The following is a 26,344-nucleotide window of genomic DNA, read 5'->3' as shown; positions in this document are numbered from 1 at the left end:
CGTGATATTGATCATGGTTTTCTGTTCTAAGTTTTCAAGACACCAACTGGGAATTCGGAATATTGTCAAACAGAAACGAGGCACGGGCCCCGTGTGCCAGTGCCTAGCGGCGTTTCTGGATGAAGTATAATAAATCTGCGGGTTTGTTCATGCAGGACTAATTCGCTTTTGCTATTTCTTGAACGTTCGTGAAAAATGGTGAGTCTTACATGTTTAGTTAGAAAATATATTTTAGTAATACTAAATAAATAAATAAACTTTCATTTGTTTGTTTATAATTAAGCACAAACTACACAATGGGTTATCGGTGCTCTGCCCACTACGGGTACTAAAACCTGCTTTCTAGCAATGCGAGTTCACAGACATACCGCTGTGCCACTGGGAGGGAGGTTAGTAAGTTTATATAACTAATAATTTGTTCTTATGTGAATGAATAACAAAAAAATAATACAAAAATGAACTCGCATATGAAAACATTTTATTATTTCAGTTGCCACATCGTAGGTGAATTGTCGATACATTAATTACCAAATGTTAACACAACACAAAGAAGATTGAATCTTACTTACACGGAAAAAGAATATTATAGTGAAGGTATTATTAATTCTTTACAAGATCATTCATGTAACAGAGGTCGTTTCGAATCGAACAGGTCATCAATAAATATGCGTTGGACGATATATATATATTTACCTGGAACTCTCAAGTAACTTTTATGTCCTCCAGTCACCCACTAAAACAGTACAGGATTGTGACGAAGCTGTTTCTTTCAGCACGTAAAAACAAACAATTCTGAATACTTCTTAAGCAGCTACGTACTCGAGGGCAAAGTAGAAATGTCACGACTTGCCTAACTTCTGAAAATAATCAGCTGTTCCTGAAATAAAAGATTGATTAATGCGTTTTAATCTGTTATGCATTTTAAGTTACTAAAGTAGAAAAGAAGTCAGACTTATTTTGATACTCTAACTAAAACCTTCAATTTCGCTAGTTGCTTGACAACGACATTGAGTTTGTATTTAAATATTTTGTTTTGTTTGTTATTAATCGTAAAGCTACACAATGGGCTATCTGTGTTATGCCCAACTTAAAGATGGAAACACATTTTTTTTAGTGCTATAAGACATACCACAAGGTCGCCGGTGGGTGTACGAAGAAAAATAGATACAAGAACAATTAATTGGTTTAACAACACCAAGGTGTTAAAAGGTATTATTTGTACGAATTCGAAAAGAAATTAGGTTTGATGATTTCAAGCTTTAATGAGAAATAATATAATTCACTTTTAAACCAATACTATGTTATACATGAAACTTAAACCAGCGGTAAGTTTATGGACTTACAACGATAAAAATATGGGTCTCAACATCTACGGGTAGACAGAGCCCAAATAGTTCAATACAGTTTCCCAAAATCAAACAATATTTTCCACATATTTTGAACTCATGTTATTCTTAAAACTGTATTAGTGCTTTATGAATTTAGAAAAAGCACACGGTAAGGTCCCAAGTGAAAGTCCCGGAAATGTTGGTAGACCAAAGACAGCAGTAAGAATAGGAAAAAACTAGGAAAAACCGAAGAGTTTAAAATAAGAGACGGTCTTCACCAAGAATCGTCTTTAAGTTTTCCCTGTTTGTGATAGTAATTGATGTTTTAAGTAAGGGAACAAGGATAGGAATGCTTTGGGACTTCTTTTTTGCGGGCAATTTGTTTATAACAACGAAACAGGGGAAGAGTTGCAGTAGGATGAGGCAGGAATCTATATAGAGAGAGTAGTTGGTTAAAGATAAATGTAAGTATTGCTAATCAGGGAGGGAGAGAAGAGTTGCAGATACAAGACAGTCAAATAACGAAATACATTTCTGTATCTAATCTCCAACGTTAGTGAGAAAGGAAACTGTAAAATGAAAGTAACAGAAAGAGTAAGAACTGAATGAAATAAATGGAGGAATGTTTGAGAGGCGATTCTTGGGAATAAAATACTGTAGAAAGTTAAGAACAAAAAGTAGTTAAGTTTCTTCTACTTTACGAAGCAGAAATTTGGCGCAAAAAGAAAAGAGGAGAGTATTTTGGAAAGAATTGAAACAATAAGGCTGAGATGCCTGCTGGAAATATCTCTGAGAGAAAAAGTAATGAGTGAAGAAACCAAAAAGAGAGTTGGAATCTGTAAGATCACAGAAGAAACCAAGAGAAGCAAGACTGGGTTTGGTTTAAACATGTAGTAAGAAGTGAAGAATGATGTTAAGTGAGAATAAAGAGCATTGGAAACACCGGTAGAGAGACGAAGAACAGATAATACACGGACAAATGTGATAGACAAGAATAAAAGGGACGATGGTGCAACTGGAAATGGTGCGCAGGATACTTGTCTATGGAGAAGTAAAACGCGAACGAAATGGTTAACGTTATATAAAAGTTTCTGAAGCCTACATAAACATTCGTTAATTAACTTGTTTTTTTTTAATTTAATACTATATAGAAATGACAAAAAAGCTTAAAAACCCAAACTAATTAAGACTTAAGCTAGGTATTATACTGGAGTTATTTTTACCTTTAACATTTAAATCATCACCTGGACTAAATCTAAAAAATAATTAGGTGTCAGATATGTCAATTATGTACTCACGCCTCAAAAAAAACAACTCGTTATGACAATGATATGAACAAGCAATTCATAGTCTGATTTAAAGTGTTCAATTATCTAACACTTGAACAAAGCATAAAACAAAACAAAATTTCAGTTCTGTAGTTGACAATAAGCCATTGTAGAGTGGCCAGAAAATCAACTTTTTCAACCATCTCTCGTATATAAGGGTGTTCGTTACACCAAACATGCTCGCCCTTTTAACTGTGGAGGCGTTATACGTGACAGTCAATCCCACTATTCCTTGGTAAAAGAGTAGCCCAAGAGTTGGCGGTGGGTGGTGATGATTAGCTGCCTTCCTTCTAATCTTACACTGCAAAATTTGGGATGGCTAGCGCAGATAGCCTTCATGTAGCTTTGCGCGAAAATAAAAACAAACAAACAAACTAAATCAAGCACAAAGTAATTAAAAACTACACTTTAATCGTTGTGATACTGGATATACACAACTCAAATGACTATACAGTCAGCTGACTTTCACTGTTTTTACACTTCGAACATAAATCACTTGGCCATACAATGTTTGTTTGCTTTTAAACTACAATCACAGTCGAACCTTCCTTTTTCTTAAGAAAAACAATCTGCACAGCAGAGTAGGTCATGTGTCATTTACTTTTCAACTGTAACTAAACTACAAATAGATGACTCATGCAATCAAACGTTCAGTAGCTTTCTGAAGATATAAACTAATGCAGCACAAAACTCCCATGGTGTAGCCTGCAATTAATATGTTATTTATAATCACCATTAAACATTCATTACCATTCTGCGGTAACCTACCTATAAAATACGAAATAATAGCACTAGGAGAAGAAAAAAAAAACAATTTTGAATTAGAAAGGCCAGTGGAACAGAATGTATCAGAACTACACTAGTGTTTATAATGTGTGGTCGCTTATGGGAAGTGTATGCAACAACTCTTTCCGACGCGAAATATTCATAGATTTAAATCATAATAATGTGTTCAAATCGAATACAGATACTTTTCAAAAAGAGAATATCCCTTGTACTTAATAACATTGGATAACAATGGCATATGGACCTACATATGGCACCAGCACCATTCAGAAATAGTATACATGCAACAGTTCGTACCCAGATCATGATAAACAAAGTTCGGCGTCTCTGAACAAGTGAAAATACACGAACACGAGGATCAGTGGCAATAGCCGTTCTGTGCCATAAGTAAGAGTACGCAACAAAATCAAGAATAATTCTCATCGCGAAAGAGTAAAAAGCTGCTTCGTGGTTAGCGTGCCGGATTGTGGATACGATGTTCCGTGTTACGGCTACTAAAAGATCGCTCTACGCTCTTTGAGGCTACAGGTGTTTTTAAAAAGCGATGGTCAAAGTCCAGTATCTGAACAGAGTGCCCCATTAGTCGGCGGTGGATGACACTGATTACTTATCTTCGCTCTAGTTTATCACTTTCAAATTATGGATGGTTAGTGTAGTTAGCCCTCTAGAAGCTTGATGCGAAAATAAAATAAACAAGAACAATCTGGAATAGTGACTCATACCACTTGTGCACAAGTCACTTACACGATATATCCGTTTTAACTGTCACATGCTTCTAGCAGCTTTAGGATGAGTATCGTAACAGTGCTGTTCCACAGCTGCAACTATGACATTTTCTATAGTTGGACTGTTGAATCTGGCGCTAAGAAACTCTCGTCTTTGGACACAAAATGGATTATGGAAAGTGTGGTGAGAAAACTGGTGTAGTTTGGACAGCACAGCCTGATGGCGAAGCCTTTTACAGTACAAGTTATAGTGCAGAGCTACTGTCAAGATGCACGATTGTCAGATAGACAGTGATTGGACGTAGCAAAATGGACATTTTTCTTTCCATAATGATCACTCTTCTTCGAATTTTCCTTACTTTAAATTTTGAAGCCACAATCTCATTACTGGTTAGAAATAAATTCAAAATAGCATCCACTCTGGTAGGTTCTCTGGCCAGTTGGTATAGAAAACCATCTGAAATAATTCAAGGAAATTCTCTTCCTCATCACTTGAATATATATAATAGTAGTCAATGTTCTAACCAGCTCGTTTGTTACTCTAAATATTTCCTTGGTAATTAAGTTCAATCTCGTTATTCAAGCAATGCTTTAATAGCCTTCATTTCAGCCTTGGATTTTTCCAAATCATTATTCCTGCATCTAGACCCCAAAGGGCCTGGCGTATATTTCTATCTCTAAATCTCTAAAGAAGATTTCTACTCTTTATAAACACTCCTTTGATTTATAATTTCCAAGATAATTTGCTTCAATGGGCACCCCAATACAGAAACTGGACGAGACAGCTACATACATGACGAAACAGCCCCTAATCCTTTACGGTAATGAAGTTAGAACCATACAACTTTACGACGAATCAATTAACACCTTTTCTTTGTACTGTTGTTACAAGCATGACTAAACAGTTAGGGATTGTGTTTAATTTATCCTGTTTATTTTCTTTGGGAAAGGTACAATATAAAAATAGGACTTATATAAGAATATAATGCAAAGCGTTTGACATGCCTACTTCTGCAAAGATTTTATTATAACATAAAACTCTTCAAAGTTTTATTACAGTAGCAGTTTGACACGTTTTTCTATCTTTGCTTACACCAGCGCGGTGGAAAATTAATCTTATATTGACCAAGATATGACATGTCTATAACCTATCGAATGTGTGCGTCATTAACATGAGAGCATCTTCACTATTGTTCAATCTATAAATATATATCAGTATGTAAGTAAAAACAATTCGGGAAAAGGGTGGAACACTATCTATAATTATCGAAGCTTATAATGCTATTTTCTTCCTTTTACTAGTTCTACAATAAACGTTTTACGAAACTTTAGAGAAACTGTTTCGTTTCCAAGATTATTTTATTTTTCTTAAAGAGTCCACACAAAAAAAAACTGTGTTGTCATAAAAGAAGGCAGAGTAGTAATCTCGTAAATGACAGATAATAAAAGCTTATGTCGTTAAAAATGTGTTGAATTCTACAGTTTTGTGTAGTAATAAATGAAAAGACTGCACAGTCCGAAATTGTAATTGTCCATGCCTACAAGCTATCGTTCGTCTTTCTTGCATTTGTACATCATAGTACAGCATATATTTAAATGCCTCTGAAATATTCTGCACAAATACAGAAACAGGCATATTGTATGTATAAGTTCTTTGTAATTTTTACCTAAACTGTACCTTATGTGCTAAATGGTCACGTGAGAGACCTCAAGGGCTGTGGTCATAACTGTTCCTAAATGTGAACCGCTCACCAAAACTGCACCCACCGCTTCAAGGTCTTTGATCGACTTTGAAACAAATAAGAGGAATGACTCTCACATTTATAAAACGTCTACAGTGTATTGCGTGAAGTGTGTTTAGTATAATTACGTCGCGAATCTTGGACCTTCCAATCTGCGGCCCAGCGCATCAACACTGAAACGATTCCAACCTATATTAACAATAAGTGATCTACTTCTTTTTAAGTAATTATTTAATTAAAACCACTGATTATAACATTTAAAATAATTTTGTATATTTAAAATAGTATTGTATATTTTGCTATGTTGATTTGCACTCAATACACGAATACTTAGGACTAACCTAGATTTTCTAAGCTGACCAGACTAGCAAAAATGCCCAAATAATGAATCAATATAATCAGATCACTTTTGGTTTTAATTTTTCTTCTTTAAGCACTTCTATACATTTTCTTGTTCTTGGGTCTATTTATCAATAAATTAATTTCTAGTTTTAATCTGTGTTGTTAACTTGTTTTTAATAATACGTTATTAATAAAGAGAACGAAATATTCCTCACAAACCTAGCCAAACTACTTATAAACATAAACTTACTTTTATATCAACGCCATATTTTTAGTTCTTTTAAGTAGCCAAATTATCTGAAACTGGGGAGTGAATAGTTGCAGGGGTATAGTACGTAGCTTTCACTGACTGGTCGAAGGTTATAGGTCGGGTGTAATATGGTGTCAAAAAATCTGCGGTACAAGTAGAAGAAGACAGAGCTACAGGAGCCGATGGAAGAATTGTGCTGAGGTGAGGAACGCTTAGCCCGAAGTTCGCGTGCAGCAACGGTCTAGAACCCATTCGAAGTTTCTCCAGCTCGGCTTCCTTCAGTCGTTTCTCCTTCGCTCTTCTGTTTTGGAACCAGATCTTAACTTGTGTCTCCGTTAGGCTTAAGGAGCTAGAGAACTCGGCCCGCTCAGCAATGGACAGATATTGTTTTGTTCGGAACTTCCTCTCTAGTGTTAGCAGCTGCTGTGTGGTGAAGGGAGTCCGTGGCTTTCGGTTACTCCTGTGCCGTCTCAGCTGACATTTCACGTTAGGAAGTTTGGGTATCTCGCCCAGCTCTAAAAATCATTCAACAAACAAACACGTACAAAACAGATATGTAGATCAAAATAGTTTTTGTCGATTTCATCGTATGTGTGAAATTCTATTTCATTTTTCGAAAAGAAAGAACATGCAGAAATAGGGAGTAATAGGTCAAGTTGACAACAACTTTTAAAAGCTAATGAGTATTTAAGTACGTAATAAACATAAAATTTAAAATAAAACGAACATAGGTTAACTAAAAGTTTTCCTTAAAAATGCACTACGGTAACTTTATGTTTTGCATTAAAAATATAAAAATGTAATCTTCTTTACCACTCAAACTTAAGTAAAAAGAAACTCTTTTATAAGATAAGAAACGTTACTATCGGAAACTTATGTAAAAACATTTTCATAGGTCAAAAGAATGTCTAATATACAAGCAGTGCCGCTAGTAACATGATAAGAATAAAACTTCTTTAAAATGTCTTAGACCAGAATTAAGTATAACCATCTTTGAAAATGACCTTTATAGCAAATGAATAATTTTGATCACATTAAAGGATTTATTAACTTCGTCTTGGGTGTAAGCTATAACAAAAATAAAATAACTCTAATTTTCAAGTTTATGGTAAAATTACTTTAATAGAATTTACGAGACCTCTTGACTCATACTAAACGCTAGTCACTTTCTTAGGTTTAAGTTCCAGTAAATCAAGTATGCATCTGAAATAAAACTTTAGAGCATAGGACTCAAAAATCATCAGCGCAGAGAAGACGAAAATATTTCAGGGAAAATCAAATCCAGTGAGATCTGCCTCATCTGAAAACAACGTGAGTAACATCAAAAGTTTCGTAAATTATAATATGATATTTTTATATGTGCGGATCTATACAAAAAAATCAAAATATGTAATGAAGTTTAGAGTGCCGCTATATTTAAGGACAATATTTCTTTTGAAAAGTATAGAAAATAAATCCTGGAAAAATTTAACCACTTCCACATCAAAAGGTGGGGAAAGTGTGGATCCTGCATTAGGAAAAGTAAAAAAACTAGTCAGACATTTTACAACAAAGATATATAATTATTTTAAAACTCAGTTTTCACCAATCTAAAACTTCCGTCGAACATAAACTAGCATTTATTCTATTGTAAATTATTGTAAACTATATGAAAGTAATTGATCAATTCTTAATAATGGTAAGAATTCTTTCAACAAGTGAAAAATCACAAGTTTCTTAAGAGTCTAAAATATTCAATATCAGATTCAGATAAAAGTTTGCATAAATAATATAATAAATATGATACATTGCCTATCACTTCATAATTCCCCTAATAGCGGTCTGTATAGTATGTGTGAACCTGTATGATAATCAACAGAATATTTTTTAGAGTTAATTACTTTTGAGATAGCTAAGAAAAATAAAATAAATATTTATTAATAAGTTCCATGAATTTCACTACTTATCAATTAGTTTCGTTATAAATGAAAACGTATTTCAAATTTTCTTATGGCTGCCGTAAGACATAATGAGAAGTATGTGTTGCTCCAGGAATATATCCATTTGAAAATCTCAATATATTTTTATTTATATACAATAAATGCTTGGTTATGTATTTCTTTGGGTATCCATAGATGAACATCTTTTAGGTTGAATGTATCGTTGTCATTTCTTTGGCACAAAATTACACAAATGACTATATTCACTCTGTTCACTGCGAAGAATCGATCTCCGAATATTAGCTTTGTAAGGCTAGAATCTACCGTTAATCCATCAAAGGATAGCTGAACGTAAAGGGATTATAACTGCAATTTGTGGGTTTACGTCTTTTGCCCTTGTAATAAGCCAAACTGCATTTACAGCACATGACCTTTCCCTATTTTATATTATACCAAATGATTTCTTCCATACAAACACATAAGTTGCGTTTTTCATACCATAACACATCATGTGGATATTCAATCTAGAGTATGTTCCAAGCACTGATCAAGCAACTAAAGTAAAAGTAAGTTCTTCTGTGTTTCACAAACCGTTTCATATAGTGTTCGACAGCTCTCTACAACATCAACATGCGCGGACGTCAGCATGTGAACGGTAAAAATCACTGTGCCGTGCCCTCCAGTGCTAACTAACTATTAAAGGTGTGGCGGAACAGCGACACGATACGAGAATCACATCGTGAAGCCGCGATACGCTTGTATCGATACATTATGCGATATAACACGATTTATGTATCATCAAGAAATTTGGCAAGCTTTCATTAAGTATTACAAATGTTTTGTACAGAAGAAATCAGATTTTCTGATAAATATTTTTGGTAAAAATTACTGCTTCAATAAGGGAAGTAAACGATCGAGTACAAATTGTTGTCTTCCTTTAATCAAGAAGATGAAAAATTAATAGTCACAAAATACATAAACAGAAGTTAACTTTTTTATTTTACTTCTCTTCCAACTGCCATTTAGTTAATCAAACCTGAGAATTTCATAAAGTAATTTAAAGTGTGAAGTACCTAAATAATATAATGTTAGTAATATAGATAATAAACGTTGGTAAAACGTTTGTATATAGCTAGACACGTATTATCAACTGCTATGATAAGATACGCATCCCTTCTATGTAGAGGGTTTATCCGAGCACACCATAAAACCTTTCATATGTGTTTAGCCAGGAATTTTATATGAATCAGAACAGTCCACAGGCTGATCTTGTACCAACAATGAAAAAGATGTCAGAATAAAAGGCACTCGTGCAATTAAAGCCCTCAACCCAACAGCCACGTCATAAACAGCGTCAAATTGCTATTTCAATCACACGGAGAATGATGTAACTTTCTCTTTGACATATACGACAGAGTAAGGTCTTTTTGGAATTGATGCTTCTTGAAACAGAAGTAATCCACACCATTAACGTTACTGAATCTACTATGAGTAAAGCAGCTAACTACATCCAGTGTGGGTACAGATAGAATGTCTACTTTTGACCATGGAACACGTAGTGAAAACTTGTCACAATCTAGTAACTCTTCGTTGAAAACATTCTACGTAAAAATAAATTCCGTATTCTACAAAAAAAAAAAAACAACATATATAATAATATTATAATATTTTCCCTAAACCTTGTGTAATAAAGCTCAACTTTCAAGCATTTGAATCATGATGCTTTGCTAATTTTGAAAAGAGACAGCTTGAAACTAATTCGACCTTTTTTTTTTTTGCCTTTATCTATTGTATATTTGATGCAAATTTGTTATTTAATTACCTGAAAGCATTGTTATTCAACGTGATCCATCTACTTCTGTAGATTATTCCTCAAAGATCACTCTGAATTAGGCAGTCGCAGTTTATTTCGCCTGTTTCTTCGTTAGGAAAACTCTGGCTAAATCATCCATAAACGTTTGATGACATGTCTAAGATTGCTTAAAGTTATTGAAGTATCAATTTGATTTTTGTGGTACAATGTGCTATATTAGGTGCTTAATGACAGCCATTCTATACAGAACAATACATATCTGCGGACATTAAACAAACTAGTTTACCGATATTACAAACAATAATGTTAAGCCATTGACATAGTGACATTATCTTTAGAGAAAAACTGAAAACCTGTATGACTTGCGGAAACAAGAACAATCTAAAGTGCACGAATTAAGTTTCTGTTTAGTATTCTGCAGCATTGAAACTAGAAAACAAGAGAAGGCAATTATTTAATGATTGCAAGATCAAACAGGACTTTGTCAGATGAGTGAAAAGATTAACATCTCTCTGAGTGGATGCAAAATGCTGCAAAAAGTTTTAAACATATAAATAGTTTCAAAATTTCTTGCTTAATAACTAACAGACCGATCTACACGATAAGTTATCTACTTTCGTTGCGCCTTCCTAACTGAAAAATACTTCGACCCATCGCGTGCCTTTATCGATTATATTCTTCTTACGAATTCACATGAAATATTAATAATTCTATGTGGTATCATATGCCAAAAGACAGCATAAGAGCTTACGTGAACTTTACTATCATAAATTTCTTTTTCAAAATATGTAGGATTAGACATCCTTTCTCTCAGAACAAAATCATACAAGAAAACGTTTTAAATCATGCGATTCACGAACATAACAGTTTGTAAGAATAATATTATAAATAATCATTTTAGTGATAAATTAACGTACTTATTAATATCCGGAGTTCGATTTTCTGTGGTTAGTGCACATACACTTACTGTTTTACAGTAACAAAATAAGGGCGTGTGCTCAAAACATTGCAGAAGATAAACAAGAAAAGGTTTCATTTAGATGTGTCAATGTATTCTTTATTATCCTTTATGAAACGTTTTCCTGTCACAACGTGTATAACAGCATTCTTTTAAGAATAGTGTAAATAGTCAACTGTGTTAACCGTTACTTTGAATTACTAAATAAAGTGACCCGGCATGGCCAGGTGGTTAAGGCGCTCGACTCATAATCCGAGGATCGCGAGTTTAAATCCCCGTCACACCAAATATGCTTACCCTTTCAGCCGTGGGGGCATTATAATGTGACGGTCAATCCCACTATTCGTTGGTAAAATAATAGCCCAAGAGTTGGCGGTGGGTTGTGATAACTAGCTGCCTTCCCTCTAGTCTTACACTGCTAAATTAGGGATGGCTAGAGCAGATGGCTCTCGTGTAGCTTTGCGCGAAATTCAAAAACAAACTAAACAAAGTATTACTTATTTCCGATATTTTAAGTCTTACAAAAATCAAGACATGGTTTAAAAAACAATCCAACATTTCTAATTTCAAAGATACATATTGCGTTTTATGAAAAACCGAGATTTAGTTTAATATATATATTTTATATCAGTTGCTTTTCATTTTACAAAAATTACATCTATTTTACGTAAAGTACCTTTAACTTACTTTAGCATAATGTACAACATATATTTCATTCGAAGAGAACTATATAACAATCTAAATAAGTTTCTTAAGTGTAATGTTTCACAAATGCCTATCTATGCTTTTCTGATCATGGATATCGAACTCTAATTTTCAGTCTTGCAATCCTTCAAGCTAACTGCTGATATATCAGGAAGCACATTTCGGAAATATTTATGCTGTGAATTGTTATATGTAATGTACTTTAGAAACTGAATATGAAATACAAATTAACCTCGATTTTTATATCTTTACTTGGATGAACATTACAGCCTCGCTTCGGCTTTTCATCCTTATTTATACAAGAACATCCTTACATCGCTTCTTGATTTTTGTATACAGAAAGGAATACAACCTCACTTTGCAACTTGATCTATCTGTAAAGAAAGGAGTATGACTTCACTTCGCTAACTGACCTTTCTATGTAGAAAGAAGTACGCCCTCACTTCTGTTCTTGACCTTTGTAGATAGAAAGGAAAACGACCTCACTTCGCTTCTTGACGTTTTTATGTAGAAAATAGTACTATCTCACTTCTCTACTTGACATTTGTATGCAGAAAGAAGTACGACCTTACTTCTCTACTTGACCTTTGCATGTAGAAAGAAGTACGACCTTACTTCTCTACTTGATCTTTGTATGTAGAAAGAAGTACGACCTTACTTCTCTACTTGACCCTTGTGTGCAGAAAGAAGTACGACCTTACTTCTCTACTTGACCTTTGTATGCAGAAAGAAGTACAACCTTACTTCTCTACTTGACATTTGTATGCAGAAAGAAGTACGGCCTTACTTCTCCACTTGACCTTTGTATGTAGAAAGAAGTACGACCTTACTTCTATACTTGACCTTTGTATGTAGAAAGAAGTACGACCTTACTTCTATACTTGACCTTTGTATGTAGAAAGAAGTACGACCTTACTTTTATACTTGACCTTTGTATTTAGAAAGAAGTACGACCTTACTTCTATACTTGACCTTTGTATGTAGAAAGAAGTACGTCCTTACTTCTATACTTGACCTTTGTATCTAGAAAAAAGTATGATGACAATATTCTGCTTGTTGAAATTTGTATATGGGTAAATAAATGGCCTTATTTTACTTGTTACTTTATATATGGAAATATACAATTGACATTTTTACTAATGATACCCTATAAGATTTAAATACAGATAGTGCTCTAGATAAGGCATCTCCCATTGCTTATTTAAAGAAAAAAAAGTTACATACAAATGTATATTCAACATTTTGAACTCCTCCACCTTTCTAATGTTAAAAACCGTGCGTTACTTTTAGCGGTTAGCCAACATCTTATACAGAAAAATAAACGATATAAGTCAAGATTCGGTTCTTTTTAATTGTTCGTTTTCATTGTTATCGATTAAAGTTATTTCACTACCATGATTACTTCGTCACTTGAAAAACTTTAATATCAAACAAAAGCAATTAATTATGATACCGCTCAAACTCTAATACATATAGGCGAATATGTAGTGGATCGTTTTTCAGGTTGAAAAGAAAACCCTAGTATTCAAATCGTTCGAAAATCAGGAAAGTGAAAACTTAAATAAATTTCAACATGCCCTTCTTTGATAATTCAAAATATAGTTTAAATGTTCAAAAGACGGTGATTTTGGTCATATGTTACACCCAAACTAATATGTGATAGAGGAAATATATTGTCGCATCAAAATGTGCAACAAAACCTACACAGAGAAATAAGTATATTATATCTGTTAGGACGTAAGAAATCATACTTATTATAGTTTATTTTTTGCTTTCATTCTAAGTTGCGTATGCCTAATTCCTAGGGTAGGAAAAACTATTAAAATGTTATTCTTTTCTAAAAGGCCCGGCATGGTCAGGTGGTTAAGGCGTTTGACTCGTAATCCGAAGGTCGCGGGTTTGAATCCCCGTCACACCAAACATGCTCGCCCTTTCAGTCGTGGGGGCGTTATAATGCGAGGGTCAATTCCACTATTCGTTGGTAAAAGAGTAACCCAAGAATTGGCGGTGGTGGTGATGACTAGCTGCCTTCCCTCTAGTCTTACACTGCTAAATTAGGGAAAGCTAGCGCAGATAGCCCTCGTGTAGCTTTGCACGAAATTTAAACCAAACCTTTTCTTTAAAAAAAAAAAAAAATTATCTAAACTAAAGCAATTTAAGTCAAAAATTTTGTGACTGAGTAATTTTACTCATCTGGAGATTGAAGTCGTATTTTGGCGCTAACTTGCCATTGTAACATAAACTGAAAAATTAATATTTTACCAGGCCATTGAATTTACATTTAGTCTGTTTGTTTTTAAATTTCGCACAAAGCTAGTCGAGGGCTATCTGTGCTAGCCGTCCTTGATGTAGCAGTGTAAGACTAGAGGGAAGGCAGCTAGTCATCACCACCCACCGCCAACTCTTGGGCTACTCTTTTACCAACGAATAGTGGGATTGACCGTCACATTATAACGCCCCCACGGATGAAAGGGCGAGCATGTTTGGCGCTACGATGATGCGAACCCGCGACCCTCAGATTACGAGTCGCACGCCTTAACACGCTTGGCCATGCCGGGCCTACATTTAGTCATTTAAGTTTTAAAAAAGTGCAAAACTGGTTGAAATTATATCGCTTTTTTCGTGGTTAGTTCAACTGAAAATAATTCCACAATTACTGGCAGTCAACGAAAAGTCTTATTTTGTAAATTTGTTTATGGGTTTAAACGTTTTTTTTTCAACTTGCAAATATTCGTAAGTAAATAAAAATACAACTAAGTTTCTTCTAAACAGAAAAATGAAATTCTTGTCAATGAGGTTACTTTATGCACAAAACACAATAATAATCCATATAATTTTCGTTCAGACGTTGCTGGAAGAATCGATGGTTTGTTCACCAATTGAATGGAGAACAGTGATTTAGGTGCATAATAATTGTAAAACGGTGACGATTTGTTCGAACACCTACTGAATGAAAAACAGTGACTTTGGTACATGATGATTGTAGAATGATGAAAATCTGTTAAAACTATATTCCAGAACGATGACCTAGGCACATTTTATTTACGTACAAATACGAGAATGTGATTTACATATACTTCGTTTACACATTAAATCAAATCTCGGACGGTGACTTATACTTAGGTTTATGATTTCTTTTGAAATTATGTGTGTAAATATATTTCCTCAGTGTTTACGGCACGACAATCTTATGCTAGATTACTAAACGAAGTGTAATAATACTGTTACGTTCTTACGAAGACAAGAAAATGATAAAATATTAACTACACAGCTAGCCCTAATTAGGCTATATACAATAAAAAAAACGCAATTGTCATTCGTTGAAAGAAATGCAATTAGTTTCTTTAACCTAAAGCCATAACAATGAATTCAGTGAGCTAATTGTTTATAAAGTTAATTTTTCAAAGTTTTCTCGCTCTAATTATAACGTAAATAAAAGGTAGACCGTTGAGTTTGTTCGTGTTAAAATAGTGAAAGAGTATTTATTACCAGTTACTGTCGTGTCACTTTAGACATAATATATTAGTATGAAGGTGCATTCTCCTTTAATGATTACAACTTAATACGAAAATCCTTTGAATTTTCGTTTTCGGGCTGTGAATAGGTATTCTTTGAGATTTACCAGGTCATCATTTAGTTATAATGCCTGTAAAGATGGCTTTCTACTTTTATTCTCTAGGCAACCATGAGATATTTTCAAATGAAATATGAAAATTCACATAATACAGACTAAAGCTTCAAAAAATATACAGTGCATTTTTTAATATTAAAAGTAGAACAAGTCATGTCAGTAATGAAACCTAGCACTTAGATGGCATAGGGTAAAGTTTTGAAATTACCGTGACCAGGTAGAAAAAAACATAACATATGGTACAGCCATCGTCTGAAACACTGAAAACATTATCAGAAAGTGTGACATGGGCATGGAGGACTAGAAGACCCTGTGTTGCCCATTAAGGGCCTTTGATATTATTCTTAAATTTTAAACATATTAATCAACATAAATATTTAACTATACCATAATTGGTTAAAACTAAGTTTTAACAGAATAATCTCGTCTAAAAGTCCCCCGCTGGTATAGCGGTAAGTCTACGGATTTACAATGCTAAAATCAAAGGTTCGATTCCCCTTGGTGGATTCAGCAGAAAGCCCAATGTGGCTTTGCTATAATAAAACACACATGCTCTTCTGAAAATTAATATTTTAGATCATTCTCCTTTCTTGAAACCTAATGTTTCAATCTGGCCGAATAATAAACGTTGTGTTCCTTACTGAACTGTTAGAAATATGAACTGCGAAGCATGTATAATTTGTTGTGAATATACCAATGATTGAAAAGTCCTGCTGACATCCTTCAGAAAAATGGACTACAGTATCCATGATTTTTTCAAAGTGATTTAAGTTTTATTATGCAATTTAGAGTTTTTATTGAGACAGTGAGTTTTAGAACAATGGGTGATACACAAATATTGTGTTAAAGGATTGCGACCGTGAAAAGATAAACTCTAGTATATCTATCCACGTCCAGAACGCCTTGTAGAACAATAAGTGTTATTATGGTGCATAGCGTGGAGACATCACTGAGATTCTGATAGGTTTTTTTTTCAGTCTCATCTGGCTTCATCCTAGCTCTTGGGTCCTGGCATGGCCTGGTGGTTAGAGCGCTTAATTCGCAATCTCTAGATCGCTGATTCCGATCCCAGTATTAAACATGCTTGCTCTTTCAAACGTGGGTGCGTTATAATGTGACGGTTAATCTCACTTTTAGTCGTTAAAAATATAGCTCAAGATTTGACGGTTAATGGTATTGACTAACTAAAGGTATTCCATCTAATCTATGACATCTAAATTAAGGACGGCTAGCTCAGATAGCACTAGAATAGGTTTGCGCGAAAGTTAAAAAACACACAAACATCCAAGCACGTAAATATGAGTGGTGATTTTCAGGGATTAACTTCACCTACTATAATATCAAAGTAATTTGGATCACAGATCAAGACACTGTCTTCATTCGAAGCTTTCACTGGATCGAATATTACTTCACATTAAGATGGGAAAAATATGTTATCAGTCCTGTATGTTATTTCCGAAGGTGACAGAAGCCTTTCTCTCCCTTATTAAAAATATTTTCAACTTTGTGAAACTGAAATCCAGGGAATTCGAACTACTGGAGAGATTCACTTGTATTCTTCATAACAGAACTAGTCTGGTGAATAGATCATTCGTAACTCTACTTTCTGTGTTCGTAATACTACTAGTAATTAAATTATATTCCCTTCAATTCATTTGTATTGGTTTGTAAGAATTTGTACTTTTTGTCATATGGCGTCTACTTACTTTCTACGTTCAACCCAGGCGTCATCTGATGAGGAAAATATACTTGCTTTACTTGCGAACTACACTTCATTAAATATGTTAATACAGGACCGAAATATAAGGCGAAGTATAATTTCATTGAAATAAGCATAAAGATACATACTGGGGAATAGGTGATGTGCCCACCACGGGTATCGAAATTCGTTTTCAGCGTTAGAAGCTCATAGACTTACCGCTGCGCCACTGTAAGGGGGAGTGTAATTAAAAGCAAAAAATTAAATTATCTTGAGTTTTCGAGTACTTACACCCTGTAGGATCTCAGGAATTCTTCCTCGTTGTTGGGGCAGCACAGCCATAATATTGTGCGGCACTTTTTCTAATATCATTTGTTATGTCCACAAGAGTGAATACGCCAAGTTTGGTGCTTTGTTCTAGCAGGTCAAGATGTTAATGATAGTGTATCTAAGTATAACAAGAAAAGTCAAAAACTGCACGGGCCCGGCATGACCAGGTGGTTAGGGCGCTTGATTCGCAATCTGAGGGTCGCGGGTTAACATACCCGTCACACCAAACATGCTCTCCATTTCAGCAATGGGGATGAAATCATGTGACAGTGAATCCCACTAATCGTTGGTAAAATAGTAGCCCAAGAGTTGACTGCAGGTGGTGATGAGCAGCTGCCTTTCCTCTGGTCTTACACTGCTAAATTAGGGACGGCTAGCGCAGATAGATCTCGTGTAGCTTTGCGCAAAATTAGAAACAAACAAATAAACCATAACTGTACAATAACATATAGTTTAAAGTTAACAGTATAAGTTTGTATAAGTAGAAAAGCTGCCTTTTTAACTAAACCAAATAAGTCAAAACATCGATTTAATTAAAGCTCTGTGTCTTCTAAAGACTTATTTATGCCTGAAGCTTCGTGTAAACATGGGTTTAACACGCGTCGAATACAAAGGCAGCCGCTCATAACAACATCGCATCTCTTATGCATTTGGTCTGGCATGACCAGGTGGTTAATGCACTGGACTCGTAATCTGAGGGTCGCGGGTTCGAACCCCTGTCACACCAAACATGCTCCCCATTTCAGCCGTGGGGGCGTTATAAAGTGACGGTCAATCCCACTAGTCGTTGATAAAAGAGTAGTACAAGAGTTGTCGGTGGATGGTAAAGACTAGATGCCTTCCCTCTAGTCTTACACTGCTAAATTAGGGACGGCTAGCGCAGACAGCCCTCGTGTAGCTTTGCGCGAAAATCAATACAAACAAACCAAACCTATGCATTTATAACCACGTAACTCAACTTTCAATGAAAAATAATCAGCTTTTAAATAGGAAACTGAAATTCGCAGCGTTTCACATAATATATGTGTTTAAGATTTAGTGCAAAGTAACCAGCCGATTTTGCTTTAGGCTAAGGAAACAATAATAATTATATGAAGAAATAAGCAAATTTTGTCTAACAATCGTGAAATCGCTTATTTTGCTTGTTATCAATGTTTGGTTAGTCTTAACTATTGAAAAGGACGGTTTTGAGTGTTGTTTCAAGAATACGTCTGCTTTTTTAACCCTAGTACACACACTCAAAAAAATTACGTTGCCCACACTGGAGGGTCATTTTTGACCCCCACCAAAAATATTTAAAAAAAAATTATTTTCACATAAGCAAAGTATATATTTGGACAAAATATTTATTCTATACAATTTATGCATACACTCTGGGTAACTTTATGGTCATTGCAAGCCATTTTACTACATTTGATACACTTTGAAGAAGTTTCTTTCCTTGAATCACATGCGCGTATTTGACACCATTTCCTAATGTTCTCTTCAGCAACTTTGTGTCTTTTTGGAGGGATCACTTCATTTGTATCTTCTTCAGGCAGTAATTCATCAGTAAGCAACTTCAGAAATTCACGTCTTGCTCTTTTTTGGTACTTTGATGCTAATTCTGGATGGCACTGGCTATAGAGAAGGAAAGCATTGTATGCGGCAGCATCAAGAATGTTATAAAATAGTGCCATTGGCCACCTTCTGGTCTTTCTTTTTGTGGAAAAGAATCTAACTATTTGGTCTAGTGTATCGACTCCTCCTTTGGTGGAGTTATAGTATGATATTATTTCAGGTTTTCCTGATTCATCATCGATTGAGGGCTCTCTATGCAACGTAGATAAGAATATTCTAAAATGCTCGAGAACATTTATAGAGTGTTCTAGAACACAAAATTTCATATCAAAATATTAATTGATTGTTTACCAGAAATGTAATTGAATTTTTTAAACTGGGGTCAAAAATGACCCCCAATGTGGAAAACGTGAATTTCGACATTAGACAAGGGGTGTAATACCCCATTTGCATAAAATACATGTTAAACGTATCAGTATAGTATGTTATTAGTATAGATTAAATTTGGTACATTTTTAGGCCCGAAAGTCACACCTTTGATATTTCTATAACAACTTAAACACAAGTGGGCCCATTTTTGACCCCCACCGTGTGTATCAGGGTTAAGATAGCTTTTTGCATGAATGCTCTATTAGAGTTTTGAACAAATTCCTGTGTGATCCCTATTATGTACCGCTGTCGTGGTCTATGATACTTGCCGTATGACTACAATTCTAAACACTATAGTTTACATCTAATCCCTTACGGATAATCAAGAATTATTATACACACTTCTAATTTTTTTTGAAAATCCCTAAAGGACTAGATATAAAACGCGGCGTTTAAAAATATAATAGGCTTAATATTAATCTACTATGACAAGTATCAATGTAATTAATTATAACAAACTTTCAACGTTTGTTTTTATTTTATCGCTTGCTATAAATTTTTGTCGTGCTTTTCACGGAATGAAAAAGTTTCTAACTGCAAGTGATAAAAGACAGAAGAAAACTTGAATAATATATCACTCTCGGAAGTTGGAGATACGGTGTTGTTTGATGTAGCACATAAAGTTAGTCTTTAGGTGTAAATCGTTGTCTCAAGTAAACGAGATTAGTTCATTGCTTGAAGTTTAGGCCATTGACAACAATACCTTTAATCATTTCCCTTTATATTATCAGTTAAGGTCATTTGAAATAAAAATATTTTATATTTGAGGGGTTTATTTAAAACTCTTATTTGTGGCTCAGTGATAAGCTTTAGGACTTACAACACTAAAATGTGCTATTTGGTTCAATGAAAGGTACAGAGAAGCTTTGCTGTTAATAACTAACAAACACATTTATTTGTACTGCCGTCTGATTTTCTTCAAATTCACTGTTCTCAATATTTAAAGCTATGTAAGTATAGTGAACATTATAGTTGCATACAGGTCAAATACACCTTTCTAGATTTCTTTCAGCAAAGATTCTTGTTTATTAAAAATATTATAAATTATAGTTCCAACCTATCAAACGACGCCACCTGATACACAAACAGCTTGAATTAACATGTACAATCTATTATTTATGCTAAAAAATTATATACCTTCATATTTTATATCTATAATTTACCAACATTGTTTTGAACACTGTATTTTAATGCAGTTTACAAAAAATTTCTTACCCAAAACCAGACTTTTGTTTAACTGTGTACCATATTGAGTAAGATATTTATCAATACCTTTCAAATACTTTTTCACAAGAATTAACCTAATCCCTGATTTTCTACAAATTATTTCAAATTTTAAGGAAACCACACAAGATATTTTTGAATTATTAAGTATGTAACTATTTGGAATTTTTAGAATGTTTTTCTGTATAAAATTACAAATATAACATCATCTTGCTGCTCTTTGTGATTTCAAATGCTATTTTCATTAAGAAATACTATCGGACTGCAATTGTCGAATTTTCAGGGATTCAAGTGGTTTTAATACCACCTCTTATCGCTTTGATAGCTCCTCTTTAAATTTCAAAGAAGTCAACAAATCTATAAATTACCAATATTATTTGAGGTACTTTATAATTTTTATAATTTATAATCTACTTCGTCAGTTATAATCTCCAGTCTATGGTTCTCTGTCCCAAAATTTCAGAGAATTTGAATTTAAGTACGTGATGCCAACAGACGAATTAAATCAAAAGTCAGTTAAACATATAAAAGCACATTTAATTCTGCCTGAAATCTAGAGGTAATTCAAATTGGTATAAAAGCAAATTAACTGATATTTGGGTGAAGAAAATATGCATTTAATAACTGATTTTGAAAGCATTTCTTGTAGCCGTGAAAATTATGTGAACAGACATTGGCTGTGTAAGAACTGTTGAATATACAATTAAGTGCTCAGAATCTGACAGAAAGTAACCTACTTGGGTTTCATGTTTACTTTAGAAACCAAGGAATCTGGAGTTTGATTAATATTACGTTAGAGGAAACCACAACTGAAAGTTTGACGAAAGCCGCATTACTTGTCAACTTACGTTTACTCTAGAAATTACCACTAACAGTTTAATGTATGTTACACTGCCTATGTTTGTATTTGAGGTATGAAAATTACGATATTACTTTCGTCTGCATGTTAATTTTAAACATTATTTCTTATTTCTGAAAGTTACTCTAGAATCATCGCGGCATTGACATAAGTTACGTAACCTATTTTTTTAAATATTTAGTGAAAATCATCACTAACGGTTAATTTAGATTACATTATTCACGTTTTTTATGTTAAGGTAGCAACACTCTGGCGGAGGTTAACACAGCTTAAGTATTTTACATTGTATATTTGCAATGCATATCCTTGTAAGTTTATAGTAAAAACCGCTAGTGCAGGTTTACACAAGTTAGGTTTTCCTGTGTTTATAATAATAATTATCATAAAATAAAATATTTTGTGTGTGCGTGTCTGCAATCTGTTGACAGTTTCAACCGTTATAATAAGAAATTATTCCATTTCTGTTATAACACTGAATTTGACTTATCTTCAAAAAGAAAGATCTCAACTGATATGCACCCTAGCCACCAAATGTGTGTCCCGAACAAATAATTATGACAGTGGTGTGATTATCAAACAGTGAAAAACTGAAGTTTCCGTTAAAAAAATCACAGACCATTTTACAAATAAACATTTAATAAGGAATGAGGACCAATAAAGCTAGCACGTATCTTGATTTATTGGAGTGTTGTGAATCAAACAAATACGATTAATTCCTCTTTCTCTTATATTGAACTTATCTTAAGGACTAGATCTTAGACACTTAACTTCTTTATAAACACGCCTGGAAATAATAGGAACTCTGTGAGAATAGAGTTCTGGTTTTCAAAAGTTCTGTACTAAAAACCACATTTTGAAGAACGTACAGGTTTTGTAACTTTAAAATATGACTGTAAGCTACAGTTAATTTAAATTCAGTACAAAACCAATTAACGCTAAAAAATTAATACACGGAAATATGGCGAAGTTTAAGCCAGATAAACAATATTTTGATACTGGTTTTCCTTCTTAATGGCATATTTGTATACATACACGTATACAAGTAGCTATAAAATTAATGGTTGCCAATGTTTTGCAATAGTAATGAAGTTATAAAGTCCTATAGAACAACATGAAGTAATAGTTTTATTGTAAGAAATAAAATTCATGTTCAGAACTGTTCTGTGTAAAAAAGCTCCAACTTTTCCACTTCACAAATGTGAAAAACTAAAAACACAGTATTTCAAATGAGATTAACATTAGAAATCCGTAAACCGAGCATTCAACAGTAAATACTGATAACAGTTATTTTCAACTACACATGTTAAACACTGATGTCTATATATAGTTGAATAGTTTGAAAGTTTTTTATTCCAGTAACTACAAATAAATACTTAAAACATTTTATTAACATACATTAAAAAATATACTTTTAAACGGTTAGATTATAACAAAATTTGAACATTTCTAATAGGTTCCATTGCCGTGAGTGTAACGCAATAGTGTTAAAGTCCCATGCTGTTTCTTCCCTGTCAAAGAATCTTCTTCAGTTTGTAATGGCTAAACGGTCACCGTTGTTTTAAGTATCATTGAGCTTATACCAGAAACTTTTGTTAATCACGATAGGAAAACTGTATTAGCCCCAAAACAAGTCTACCTTTATCAGCTATTCGTCGTGTTAAGTATCCCTCAATCTATACCAGAAAGGTTTATTAATCACGATAAGAAAGCTGAATAACAACGAAGATAAGTCTATTGAAACTAATACGTAAAGTGACTTGGTAAATAAACAGTTTTTGAGAAGTTTAGATTACATTTTACTTAATTTGAATATATCTTTTTTTTTATTTTTCTATTATGATTTTTCTCTGTTTGTTTAACATAGTACACCAACTTATAATTATATTACTTGTAATCTATACTTAAGTTACATGAATTCGATATACTTAGCATCTCATCAACATCAAGATTTTTCAGTTTTATAAAATTTGGTTTGATATTTAATGTTTAGAACTTGAACATAAACTACATACTGCTAATTTTCAAGAAAAATAGATGTATGTAATGAACATCCATGCTTAACTTATTTCTATAAACACAAAAACTTTTGGCAATGTAAGCTTGCAGTTTGAGAAACCTTAGGACTTTAAAAATAAAAATTTAAGTTATTTTGTAATTACATTTATCATAAGTCAAACCATGAAATATACATTAAATGATATTTATAAAGTTTTTTTCTCTACTGATAGGATAAAAAGTATTTATTAATGGTAAAAGTTAAGGTTTGAGTGTTTAATTTTTATATACTATAAAAAAAATTTATGAATCCGCTACTGGAGGCCGCTTTAGAGCCATTACTTACTTGCTTTAGTCGAACAAGATATCAGCTGGCTTTCGTTAGGTAGCCATGAAACTTGACCGGCCATAATAACGGCAGGGTTCCACGGTAAGGAGCACCGAACAGCTGTGGACAAAAGACCAGTTTTCACCGGCATCACATGTTTAGGGATCGGAGCCGTCGGCTGGGTTCGAACTTCTCGCAAAGAACTGTCTTGACGGACTAGCTTATCGATAGAAAAGTTACTTTTGGCGGCACTGTAAGATTCTTTACCAGGCTTTGTACTTAAGTTAGTTTTACGCAAGTCTTCGACATTTTCTGTGCTAATGCAATGGCGCTCATCATTTTCAAAGGAAGGTCTTGTGTCAGCTAAAAGGGAGGCAACGGTAAAACTAAATGGTTTCCGCGACTGTCCTTCGTTTGTGACGTTTAACGACGAGGACATAGTCATGAATATGGATGAGGTGTTGAAGTTAGGCTTAGTTGGAGAAAAATTTCAGGATTTCAGAGGTTTGCAATTTTCAAAATAAACACTAGGCATTTCTGGTAACTCCATTTGTTCGCTCCACAAAACAATTTAAAACTTAGCACGCTTGTTTTAATATATTTGCCCACTTCTTTCAGCTTGTGTTTATACTACTACGTAAGTACAGCTCTTCAAATAAAACAATTATTATGGTAATTTATAATTAAGTAAAGTGGGTAAAGAAAAATATATCAGCCCTAAATAATGTAAATTAAAACACGCATATTATGTCCTGTACTTACAGTAGTAACGTTTAAGAAGCTATTGAGACTGGAGAGGGGTGCAACCTCTTCGTCAACCAGTCAGCAGTCATATTATTATAATCTCTTCCTTGTTGTAATAAAACATCGCTATTTCACTGTCGTGGCGTTGGAGGTGGTATCGTATAATGGATGCCAATCATAGAAAACAGGCGGGCCAGAGCTCTTAAAGCTTCCTCTGATTGGATAAAGTTTTGACTGAAGCATAGTGTAGAGTTTCTTGTTGCGCGTCTATTTAAGTTGAAATTGATAATTGACTTTATTTGGCTTAGAAGTTTAACTCGTTGTTTATATTTAAATTATACAACTTATGCTATAGCCATTCACTGCAGCTTTCGACTAGAATAAAGCGAAGCACTTTATTGTGAAAAAACATATTTTAAAATCAGTAATAATAGTTATTCACAATGCAGCAAGAACATGATTATTTCCTAGCTTGTCCACACAATACCTCAATTTTGAGCAGACAGTGTCTCTTTAAATCAAAATAAATGAAAAAAAAAGTTAATTAATAGTCATAACGATTAGTGAAGTTTCATTTTAATCACATTCGGCAATTAATGTAATACACAGAAAAAGTTACTCAAGAAAAAATGTCATTGCATCATAACGATGCAATCGCCTTTTACGTTTAAAAACAAAACTCCTGAGCAGGTACTTGTCGCTATGTTAAAACAAAACACGAGAACTTCCTAAGTTCAATAAAACTTGATAATTTAAATATGGTTATTATCTCATCCTATATAAAAGAAACAACAATTCTATTTACGTGGAAAAGCGCCATTATATTATTGAAGAATAATTTTTACTAAAGCTGAGGTATGATTAATTATTTAAACGGAAAGAAATATTAAAAGTGTCAGGAAATCCTGTTACCAAAATAGTTTGTCCTTCAGTGGCACAGCGGCATGTCTGCCGACTCAAACCACTAAAAACCGGGTTTCGATACCCGTGATGGACAGAGCACAGATAGTCTATTATCTAGCTTTGTGTTTAACTCCAATCAATCAATCAAAATCGTTCATTTGTGTTTTAGTGACAGAGGAATTTCAGCTTCTGCTGTTTCCTCATTAAACGATTGGAATTGCATTGCAGCATGCAAGGACAATGAAACTGGAATTTCAACACAATTAGAAACGATTATATCAATATTTATTTTTTTTAAACTGAACAATAAGTGTGCCAAACAGAACATTGTTAGTTTACGAAGTATATTATTACATGTTTCTCAAGTGGTATTATGAAGCTTTATACTCGTATGGAACTTGTATATTTAACTACAAAGTTCAAAGAAAAAAGATCTAATAAAACTGAAAAGGCACACAGTAAGTGCAGCGTCCGCCTCGGAATGGTTTTGACTTTTATAATAACCAATTTAAAATCTATATAAAACATGTTTTCATAACCCTTAAATAATAGGTCTAAGTGCCAAGGTGTTCTTTCTTTAAAAGTTTCTCTTGAGGTTTGTCTGTTTCTTAAATATACCTACTTGGTACGATTACAATAAGAGTGGTTAACAATAAGACAAATATTTACGGTTTGAGTTAGATTCAACAAATATTAATGGATTTGTCTTGGGAGAACACTCGACATTTTATATAAAATTTGATCGA

At 33.7% G+C, this 26,344-nt stretch overlaps 1 protein-coding gene across 1 annotated transcript; it reads right to left on the bottom strand.

Moving 5' to 3' along the window:
• Positions 1 to 463: 463 nt before the first annotated feature.
• LOC143248992 (uncharacterized) lies at positions 464 to 24,808 on the bottom strand. Its single transcript, XM_076498094.1, has 3 exons — positions 23,970 to 24,808; positions 6,502 to 7,016; positions 464 to 877 (listed from the first exon to the last, which is right to left on the bottom strand). The coding sequence occupies exons 1-2, from the start codon at positions 24,394 to 24,396 to the stop codon at positions 6,532 to 6,534; spliced, it is 912 nt and encodes a 303-aa protein (XP_076354209.1). The 5' UTR covers positions 24,397 to 24,808; the 3' UTR covers positions 464 to 877; positions 6,502 to 6,531.
• Positions 24,809 to 26,344: the final 1,536 nt, after the last annotated feature.

This window comes from Tachypleus tridentatus, chromosome 4, assembly GCF_004210375.1.
Source record: "Tachypleus tridentatus isolate NWPU-2018 chromosome 4, ASM421037v1, whole genome shotgun sequence".
Taxonomy (NCBI): domain Eukaryota; kingdom Metazoa; phylum Arthropoda; class Merostomata; order Xiphosura; family Limulidae; genus Tachypleus; species Tachypleus tridentatus.
The sequence above is the reverse complement of the archived record's forward strand: the minus strand, read 5'-3'. Positions and strand labels throughout refer to the sequence as shown.

What these genes read in the sequence shown, in the direction of transcription:
- LOC143248992 (XM_076498094.1), bottom strand. Translation starts at nt 24,396, where the DNA reads ATGACTATGTCCTCGTCGTTAAACGTCACAAACGAAGGACAGTCGCGG. An exon ending in ATCTTGTTCGACTAAAGCAA is followed by an intron (nt 7,017 to 23,969) that starts GTAAGTAATGGC and finishes AATGATTTTTAG; the next exon opens with AGCTGGGCGAGATACCCAAA.